At 46.5% G+C, this 10,389-nt stretch overlaps 1 protein-coding gene across 1 annotated transcript; it reads left to right on the top strand.

Moving 5' to 3' along the window:
* The first annotated feature begins 247 nt into the window (after positions 1 to 247).
* FZD4 (frizzled class receptor 4) lies at positions 248 to 9,189 on the top strand. Its single transcript, XM_039254344.1, has 2 exons — positions 248 to 597; positions 2,729 to 9,189. The coding sequence occupies exons 1-2, from the start codon at positions 304 to 306 to the stop codon at positions 4,055 to 4,057; spliced, it is 1,623 nt and encodes a 540-aa protein (XP_039110275.1). The 5' UTR covers positions 248 to 303; the 3' UTR covers positions 4,058 to 9,189.
* The last annotated feature ends 1,200 nt before the right edge of the window (positions 9,190 to 10,389 follow it).

Below are 10,389 nucleotides of genomic sequence, written 5' to 3'. Positions count from 1 at the left end.
CGCTGGGTGCTGGCGGGATTCGCCGAGACGCAGAGCCGACGCGGCCGGCGCCGGGTTGGGGGCTCGCAGCCTGCAGCCATGACCCTCGCAGTCTGTCCTTCGGCCCCGGCCACGGGCGTCTAATATCCCACCCCGTCGCGCGCAGCTGCCAGAGACCCGGCCGCTGCCCCTTCGTCGCCCTTGGCGCCTTATCACTCTCCCTTTCCTGGAGCTGGGAGCAGCGCGGGCAGCCGGCGCCCCCGTGCAAACTGGGGGTGTCTGCTGGACCGGCCCCCGCCGCCGCCGCCGCCCCCGGCTCTGGCCATGGCCTGGCGGGGCTCAGTGCCGAGCGTCCTGGGGGCTCCCGGGGGCGTAGATCTCAGTCTGCGGCTGCGGCTGCTGCTGCTGCTGTTGCTGCTGCTCCCGGGGCCAGCGCGAGGCTTCGGGGACGAGGAGGAGCGGCGCTGCGACCCCATCCGCATCTCCATGTGCCAGAACCTGGGCTACAACGTGACCAAGATGCCCAACCTGGTGGGGCACGAGCTGCAGACAGACGCCGAACTGCAGCTGACAACTTTCACGCCGCTCATCCAGTACGGCTGCTCCAGCCAGCTGCAGGTGGGCGCCCCCACCCCCACCCCTGGCGGGACAGGACCTCCTTGGGCAGGGACGCCTCAAACTAACTCCATGGAGCCCTTGCCAAGCCAAGCCCCCTGCCCCCTTCCTAGGCTTAAGGATATACCTATCCTGGAAAAGTGATTTCCATCCCCACCCCCACTTTTCTGTCCCTCTTCAGGGACTGGAAGCCAAAACGTTGTGTAAGTCATCTGGCCTGCGAAAGAACCCACTCTTACACCCCGCCCTTCCGTTTTTCTCCCCTGTTCACCCTGTCTGGCCAAGCCCCTAACCCCAGTGGAGCTGAGGGTTATCTTTGCCAAGGATTCTGGCCGCCGCTGCTCGGTGGGCGAGTCCCCAGCAGGGCTGCCAGCTGAAACTAAGACTTCGAAGGAGAGATAAGGAGACGGGAACTTCTCCTCCCTCACCGACCTCCTTTCTCCCCTACATCTTTGGGTGGGATATTAAATGAAACACGATTGCCCCGTTTTCTGCGGAGTGGCCCCTTCTCGCATCATCCCGCATGACTTTAGAGGTCATGCTAGATGGAAATGGTTGGGTGGCTTGAGACGTTCTGATCTTTAGAGTTTAGGGCAGGTTTAGGACTTAGACGGGAGAAAACACTCCCCACTTGGGAAAAAAGGTGACGGAGTGGTCAAACACCGGGAAGATAATTTATATACTGGAGGATTTTTTTCAGCCATTTAAATTTTTAAAGCTTATGTAATGATAGAGAAAATGTTCATCCTACAATAAATGAAGAAATAATTTGATACAGGGTGACTATAATCTGAACAAAAGCAACAACCAATTCATTTTTTTAAGGAACTGAAAGAATTTTTAAGTGTTAGCACTGGGGGAAAAAAAGCATTAGCACTGGTTGTACTTTGGTTGGTGAGGCTATGAGTGATTTTAATAAATTTAGAAAAGAGAGAACTTGGGGGAAAAATAGAGGGTAGTTTTCCAGGCTAAACACTTCAGAAATCCGTGGTTCTGGTTGTAACTTCTGAGAGATAAGAAACAGGCAGACAGCTTACTTACTAGATGAATGTTTTTACATAGGTCACTTTAAAAGTTGGATTGTGGTTTCAGAAAGATGGTTGGGATTAGACCTGTTGCTGCTGAAATGTCCCTTTGGAGCTTTCAGAATGTTAGAACTAGGTTATAAAAGCTTAAGAAATGATCCTCTAGCTCTCAGTTTGGAAACAGCACATATCCTGACATCAGTGGCAATTTCGTTGGAGAAACAGCTTTTGCAGGGATATATATTTTTAATTACATGTATCCTGGGGAAGCAGCCAAGCTGTTTTGAAGGACAGGACTGGATCCCTTTACATGCTGGAAAATAGTTACTTGTAACTCTAGACTTCATAGACAACATCTGTAAGGAGCCAAGCAGACTGTTTATCAATGCTGGAGGAATTGAGGACAGCAACTGGGCTCTCCCCTGCTGGTGTTGCAGTTGCAGGGACTTAACATTTATATTTTCCTATTGTGCTTCATTATTATGCATTGAGGAAAACTGGCCAAACAAACCCCTGGTGACCAGGGACCTCCACCTGCATCCCATCCTTGGGTCTAACAGTGTCTTAATTAGGACACTTTCTCTTTGAGAATGGGAGCTGATTAAAAATTATTTTTAGGGGCTAAAGTAGAGAAAAGAGAATATTTATAGGTGAAAAGCTGGATCTAAATTTTTTTACATTTATTTTTATGGTGATAAAGAAATGAGGATAAAAATAAATCACCCCAGCACTGAAATGACTCGGTCATTTGATTAGTCTATTCAGCTCTTTCAAATAGGGAGTCTCAAAGTCAATTTTTAAGGTTGGTTTTTTTTTTTCTTAAGCATTTTGCAAAAAGGGCTTATGTAACTCTTGAGGTCCTTTTAATATACATATTTATTTCTGTTCTCCTGGATTTGTGACAGGGATTGCTAGAACCAAAAGAAGAAACGTGTACAAGCCATGGATTTTTAGGCACCCTAGTTTGAGGTCAGAGTAAACAAGAGTCCCTATGGCTGGCTTAAAAGTAGATAGATGCTTTGCCTGGAAGCATTCAACTCTGCGTCGTGCAAACAATTGGTCAGACTTCCAAGTCATTGTTTTCTTTGTTCATTTCATTACTTTTCCAGTTCTTCCTTTGTTCGGTGTATGTGCCAATGTGCACAGAGAAGATCAACATCCCCATCGGCCCATGTGGCGGTATGTGCCTTTCGGTCAAGAGACGCTGTGAACCTGTCCTGAAGGAATTTGGCTTTGCCTGGCCAGAGAGCCTGAACTGCAGCAAATTCCCACCCCAGAATGACCACAACCACATGTGCATGGAAGGGCCGGGTGATGAAGAGGTGCCATTACCTCACAAAACCCCCATCCAGCCTGGGGAAGAGTGCCACTCCGTAGGAACTAACTCAGATCAGTACATCTGGGTGAAAAGGAGCCTGAACTGTGTTCTCAAGTGTGGTTATGATGCTGGCTTATACAGTCGCTCGGCCAAGGAGTTCACGGACATCTGGATGGCCGTGTGGGCCAGCCTGTGCTTCATCTCCACCGCCTTCACCGTGCTGACCTTCCTGATCGATTCTTCCAGGTTTTCCTACCCTGAGCGCCCCATCATATTTCTCAGTATGTGCTATAATATTTATAGCATTGCTTATATTGTCAGGCTGACTGTAGGCCGGGAAAGGATATCCTGCGATTTTGAAGAGGCAGCAGAACCTGTTCTCATCCAAGAAGGACTTAAGAACACAGGATGTGCAATCATTTTCTTGCTGATGTACTTTTTCGGAATGGCCAGTTCCATCTGGTGGGTTATTCTGACACTTACTTGGTTTTTGGCGGCAGGACTCAAGTGGGGTCACGAAGCCATTGAAATGCACAGCTCTTATTTCCACATTGCCGCCTGGGCCATCCCTGCAGTGAAAACCATTGTCATCTTGATCATGAGACTGGTGGATGCTGATGAACTCACCGGCCTGTGCTACGTGGGAAACCAAAACCTCGATGCCCTCACAGGCTTTGTGGTGGCCCCCCTCTTCACTTACTTGGTGATCGGAACTTTGTTCATTGCTGCAGGCTTAGTGGCCTTGTTCAAAATTCGGTCCAATCTTCAAAAGGATGGGACAAAGACGGACAAGCTGGAAAGGCTGATGGTCAAGATCGGCGTCTTCTCGGTCCTGTACACAGTTCCTGCAACCTGTGTGATTGCCTGTTATTTCTATGAAATCTCCAACTGGGCTCTCTTCCGGTATTCTGCGGATGACTCCAATACGGCAGTTGAAATGTTGAAAATTTTTATGTCTTTGCTGGTGGGCATCACTTCAGGCATGTGGATTTGGTCTGCCAAAACTCTTCACACGTGGCAGAAGTGTTCTAACAGATTGGTGAATTCTGGGAAGGTGAAGAGAGAGAAGCGAGGGAACGGTTGGGTGAAGCCTGGGAAAGGCAATGAAACTGTGGTATAAGGCTACCCAGCTTCCACACTTTCTAAATGTCGAAGGTGGGAATGTTAGCATTTTGGTGCAAAATGCGACAAAAAAGTTTCACACAGTGAATCTCAGTTTGAACCAACTGGCAACACTTAAGTGACCCCTTAAGCCACCACCACCTGCGCCCCCCTCCCCCACTCCCCAGCAATCATAAAAGTAATGATTTTGCTGCAGACTTTGGAATGATCCAAAATGGAAAAGCCAGTTAGAGGCTTTCAAAGCTGTGAAAAATCAAAACATTGATCACTTTAGCAGGTCGCAGCTTGGAGCATGGAGGTCCTGCCTAGATTCCAGGAGGGTCCAGGGTGATGCTGCTTTTCCCTGCAGAGTGGGATTTGAGCTGTGAGTAGATAACTTGCAGGGAGAAAGATGAACTTTTTTAACCCTTAAAATCTTAAATACTAACTGGGTCTTTCAGATAGCAAAGCAATCTATAAACACTGGAAACACTGGGTTCAGAGAAGTGTTACAAGAGTTTTATAGTTTGGCTGATCTAACATAAACATTTTCTGTGGTGCGCTGTCTGCTGTTTAGAACTTTGTGGATTGCTCTCCCAAGAGGTGGTGTCAGAATCTTTCAGTGCCTTTGTCATAAAACAGAATTGTTTGAAAAAACAAGAGTACTGTACAAACACACGTAAGGTATCCAGTGGACTTTTCTTCTCTCTCTTCCTCTTAAATTTAACATCCCTGGTCTAGGCTGCTGCTGTTTTCTTCATTTTACATTAATGACTCAAAATAGGTATTTTTATAGGAATTTTTGCACTGCAGCATGCCTAACAAGGGGAAAAGTAAGGGTGATTCACTTTCTGACAATCATTTAATTCAGAGGAAACTGAGATTTACCAAGTCGACATACCTTACCGACCCCAGAGACCTATTGCATTGAGCAATGGGGACTTAATATATTTTACTTTGTGTGATTGCATCTATGCAGACGCCAGTCTGGAAGAGCCAAAACGTTAAGTTTCTTGGCAACTTTGCATTCACACAGATTAGCTGTGTAATTTGTGTGTGTCAATTACAATTAAGAGCACATTCTTGGACCATGACATAATAGTATACTCAACTGACTTTAAAACTATGGTCAGCTTGCATTCTCAGAATGATAGTGCCTTTCTTTCCTTTAGCATAAGAATTTTATCGGAGTCTAATCTACTACCACAGCGAAGACTTTTTCTGTTTCATAGAGAGAATTTAGGACAGCTAATCCAACTAGTTGGTGCATAATTGTTTCCTAGTAATTGGCAAAGGCTCCTTATAAGCTTTCTTTGGAGTCAGTGTGGCCTGGAGTATTTATATGGTGCTTAATGAATCTCCAGAATGCCAGCCAGGAGCTTGATTGGTTAGTAGGGAATAAAGTGTAGACCATATGAAATGAACTGCAAACTTGTAGCCGCACAGGTCTTAATTGCCTTTTGCAGAGGTATCCAGAGCTTTTAAAATTTATGCTTTATGTTCCTCACAATGGGGTACCCCCTAGCAGCCTCTCAAAAGTTGCAATTCTTTTAAAATTGTAACGACTTTCTCTTAACCTGCCTCAGGCCTTCTAATCACCAGATCTCTGGGACAAATTGTTGACAATATCACAGGTTGCTCTCCTTGTAGCTCATACCTGTCTGTGCTTCAGCAACTACTTTGCAATGACTCATTTATTTATTCATGCCCCACCCCCTCCCTCTAAAAACAGGTAGGAAGCCTCTTTTCTTACATTTCTTTGTGGGAAAACATTTCCAGGGACTCTAAATCCCAAATAGGTGGTCAAATTCTGGAAGTAAGCCTGTCCTTTTTTGTTTTTGTGAGATTTATGTCCATGGTTTGACATTTTCCTTTCTTCTTTCCTCTGATTTTGAGGAGTCTGAGGCGAAGATGCATATAAGGTCTGTTGTGTATTTTGAATGGGAAAGCCTTGGGACTTTGAGGACAGATGGCTAAATGGGCACGGGTGGTCCCTGGTGTGTGTGCCAAGCCTGAGTACCTTGGCTGGACTCTGAGTCAGGGTTCTAGGAGCATGAGAAACGATCCCCAGAAGGACCAGTTGAACTCCATCTGAGACTAAGTCGCCTAGGAAATATAAAATGTGAACTCCGTGTGCTGCTTGCAGACAGTTCCCATAGCTGGCCAGGGCCCTGGAGCATGCGTCCCCGGGCGGAGCCTGCCCTTACTCACGCTCCACTCCAGTGTCTTGGGAGTTGGGCTGAGATGCTGGCCCAGGAAAGGGAAGAAGGAGGGTGCAGCAGGGCACTGGCCTGACTGTTAGGTTGTAGGGGTTTGTAATGCAATTTTGTTTGGAATGTTTCAGTGATTGTGTGCCCAAGGTAGCACCTTGCAGAGGGCCAGGCGCAGAGTAGGTGCTCAACATTTGTGAATAATGAAATAATAATAAGAGTACTTGGGGGAAACTATACACCTGAGTTCTGAAGCCAGTGGCCTGGCAACTTTCTGGGTTTGAACCGGTCTCTTCTACAAATCTCTTGCCTTCTCAGGGGAAAGTCTATTTGATCCGAAGTGGCTGTCAGTGCAGATGGGATTAGTAGCCCTGGCAATGTCACAGGGCTGCAGGCCTTTCCTTTCACGTTCCGGACAATGGAGAGTGTTTATGGTTTCAGGAAAGGAGCTTTGTGGCTGAGGAGTCAGTTACCTTGTTACCTTGACGCGACTCCATCACCTTTTAAGTTGGTATTTGTTAAAAAAAAAAAAAAAAAAAAAAAGTCAATTACTAGCACACTTACTGAGTGCCCATCATGTGTAGACCCCTGTGTTAGGCACTGAAGGGGACATCATGGAGTATATGCTCTGTCCTTCCAAATGACGTGAACTGAGGGTTCTTGGTCTGCTGACTTTTGCAGTTGGCTTTTGGGAAGGAGCACGGGTCTCTGAATTGTCATCTGTTTCACTGTCTCCATCCCATAAACTTCTTTCTGGGTCTTTCTCCTTTTAATGTGTCTCTCCTCCCTCTCCAAGATTCCCTGCAAGTCAGTGACAGGGTTTTTGACAGAAATCATCAGCCCTATTTCAGGACAATCTCTGTGGGAATCCCCTCAGAAGGTTATGAACATTGGCTTAAAACGGACATGAGCTCCTACACCTAATGTGAGTGGGGGGACAGGCACTTCATGGCTTGGGGTGTTCATGTGATGCGTGCAGGTGAATTTGAGGACATCTTGCTAGGGAAAAGGTTAGGGCTGTTTTTCTTTGAAACTGAGAATAAGTAGGTGTGATTGTAACTTCCTACCTCACCGGAAGTCAACTTCCTCTTCCTGCAGGAAGCTACAGTCACACCTCTGGAGATTTTATTCCACAGGGCCCAAGGGCACCACTGTCCACCCTCCACTCTGGCAAACCCCTCTTTATCTTCCTTCATAAAGGCCACACCTCAGGGCAGAGAAACACAGGGTAGGGTGGAACTGGCCTGAACCATCTGGTTGAGCTACTTGGTTGATTCATATCCTTTTTCCTCCACGGAGACCTGTTTCCTGATCTCTGAGACTGCTTCTGAGCTGGCAACTTGCTCTGGGTCCTGAAACCAGAGAAGGGGTGATACTTTTTATTTTCCTGAGAAGATCTCTGACTTTTCTCTCCCCAGTCACTCCCTTGCCTGCACTCCCAAACCCAGAATCAGGGAAACTTCTGTGTTTAGGTTCTGCATTGTGACTTTACCAGCACCCTGAGCTCTGTCCTCTCCACACCCCACCCCACCCCCATCCTCCTGGTTACTGAATTCAGGGCTTACTTAAGTGTTAGGAACCAAGCTGGGACCTGAGGATTTGGAGGAGCTCGACAGCCTCAGCCCTGGAGGGCAGACTTAATTTAGAGGGATGTCACCAAGCTAGTGCAGTCTTTGGCTTCTGCTGAGGTGGCCACAGCCGCAGCTAGGGAGGAGAGCCACAGAACATAGATTTTGGAAAGGAGCCCCCAGGATCAGGCTACATCCTGAACTTTATTCTGTGATGGGAGAGATTGGAGGGAGTTGCTTTTCCAGCCAATTATGTCAACTCACTGGACTCTAACGGTTCCTTGTGTTCTTTTATTGTATTTGGGTCCAGAGTCCTCATCTGGGTTTGTATAATGTTTGGCAAAGGACCCGGGTTATCATTTTTCCTCTGGGCCTAGGTCATAGATCTTGGAATCTCCTAGAAGAGTATTTTGCTCCTACCAAGGATCAGATACCAGAGCCTTAAATAATGGATTTTGTTTTACTGTGGCCTGGTCAGAGCTCTCTGCCACTGCCTCTTGCCATGCACATGTACAGTAACGGCACGCCGGCTATCACCAAGAGGGAAGTGAACCCTGACCCTCCCCAACAGGCCTCTTCCCCTTGGTGAGGCCACTTGCCCTGTAGCAGCCTGTTCCTGTTTTCCCTTATTTCCCTTCTTCTTTGCAAATTCCCAGTATTTGTCCAGGCAGTCTATAGAGAGTCTGTTTGGGATCCTCTATGAGCCATGTCCTCCAGGCTTTCTTGGCTCCCTGATCTCCTGCAACATCCAGTATATGACCCCTGTCATCTCAGAAGGCTTCTGAGAAGAGGGGCAGGAGCACCTCTGCCCCCCCAAAGCCTGGTCCATCTTCTCCCCCAGGATGTGCACCTCTCCACATCCTGCTCATGGGCTCAGGCTCCAACTTGGTTATGCATTTTGGGAGGGGGAGGCTGTCCAGCGGGGCATCTAGGTGGTTCTGAAATTTTTCCTACCTCACAGGGATGTTGTGAGACTTTCGAAGGTCTCAGGATGAAAGGCCCTTGAACTCTTTGTAGGAAAGGTGGAGTAAATGCCAAGTGTGCTTTGTGACCAGGGGAAATGGGACTCAGCAGTCAGGCTGGTGCTCTGTGAGCTGTGCTTGGATCCCCATGCCACCCTGCAGCTCCTTCCACCTTGAGGCCAGCCTGGGGGGCTCTCAGATGTTGGACAGAGAGGTACCAGGCAAACCCCTGCTACACATGCCTTAACAAATTGCTGAACGTCAAAGACAGTGGACCCTGCTTTTAAGGATGTACAAATGTATGTCTGCATTGATGTCTGTACTGTAAATTTCTAATTTATCACTGTACAAAAACAATAAACTTTGCTATTTAATTTTTGTATTAAAGGAAAATAAAGTTTTGTTTATTAACTGGTCTGTGATTTGGCATATTTCTGGGGGTGTATGATAGCCCCCAGGAAGCACACATTCCCAGCAGTGAGAAATAGAGAATTTGGTTTGCAGGACAGATTGAGAGCCTCTTTCTGAGAGCCTCTTTGTTTCTTTTTTGCTGGTGCTATTTTTCGCCTCTGGGTCAGCAAACCCCCAAGGTCCAAGGTCAACGGAATTTATCACTACTGTGGTCATCAGTACCACTCAAATGGTCACATGATGCTCTGGAAGTAACTGTAGTTCCCAAGCTGTCATCCCATGACACTTCTTTGTGGCTTTTCCAATATGTGTGACCACTTTTAATATACTTTCCAAGCACCTTTGACTTAATCTGGTGGCCTCAAAAAGTTTTTCCTATCACCAGTAGAGCTCTAGGATTCTTCAAAAGGGGTTAGGGGACTTCTTTTTTTTTTTTAGATTTTCATTAAAAACATTTTTTTTCCAGGCCACATAGTGGTTGTTTTTGTGTAATAGATATGGGAGTATGTCCTATCAGTCAACCATGAGAACGACTCCTTTCAGTTAACTTTATAAATTGGGTGGTCTATGTCTCCAGATCCAGAAAAGTCATCAGACAAAGCAGATTCAAAGCCATTATCAGGACATTGTCATGGGAGCAAATACTAAGGATCACAAGGACACAGAGGGAAGGGGAAGCATGGCTGCTAGAGATGTCTGCTAATGTCCCAGAGGAGAACATACAACCCCTGGGTTTGCCTTTAAATTACATCCCACACCCTAATTTTACCTGAAAACCACCCTGTTTTGGTGTAAGTAAAAAGCCCAGGGAAGAAGGATCTGTGATACAATTTTCCTTCACTGCAGATTGCTATTGTACTTTTATCTCAAACCATAAATGAAGGGAGGTATGTAATTTAAATTCTCTTCCCTGTAAGACAGGCTGTGTTTCTCATTTCATTACCTACTCATTAAGTAGTTATGAAGTTAAGGAAAAGTCAACACAATCTGGAATGAATTCATAATTGCACTTGTAGAAACACTGTCCATATAGAAAATACTTTTATTTACATGATTTCATCTTATTCTCATGGCATCTCTAAAGTAAGCAGGGCAGGCATCTTGCTGAAGGGAGAACAGAAACTTAGGGCAAGGGACTTGCCCAAGGAAACCCAACGGAGAGGTAATAGTTTGGACACCCTGGTCTCCTCATACCCAGCC

This window comes from Hyaena hyaena, unplaced genomic scaffold, assembly GCF_003009895.1.
Source record: "Hyaena hyaena isolate Hyena2069 unplaced genomic scaffold, ASM300989v1 scaffold_491, whole genome shotgun sequence".
NCBI lineage: Eukaryota > Metazoa > Chordata > Mammalia > Carnivora > Hyaenidae > Hyaena > Hyaena hyaena.
The sequence above is the reverse complement of the archived record's forward strand: the minus strand, read 5'-3'. Positions and strand labels throughout refer to the sequence as shown.

Excerpts from the sequence above, each read along its gene's own strand:
- FZD4 (XM_039254344.1), top strand. The coding sequence starts at position 304 with ATGGCCTGGCGGGGCTCAGTGCCGAGCGTCCTGGGGGCTCCCGGGGGC. Across the intron at positions 598-2,728 it reads GCTGCTCCAGCCAGCTGCAG|TTCTTCCTTTGTTCGGTGTA; the intron begins GTGGGCGCCCCC and ends TTACTTTTCCAG.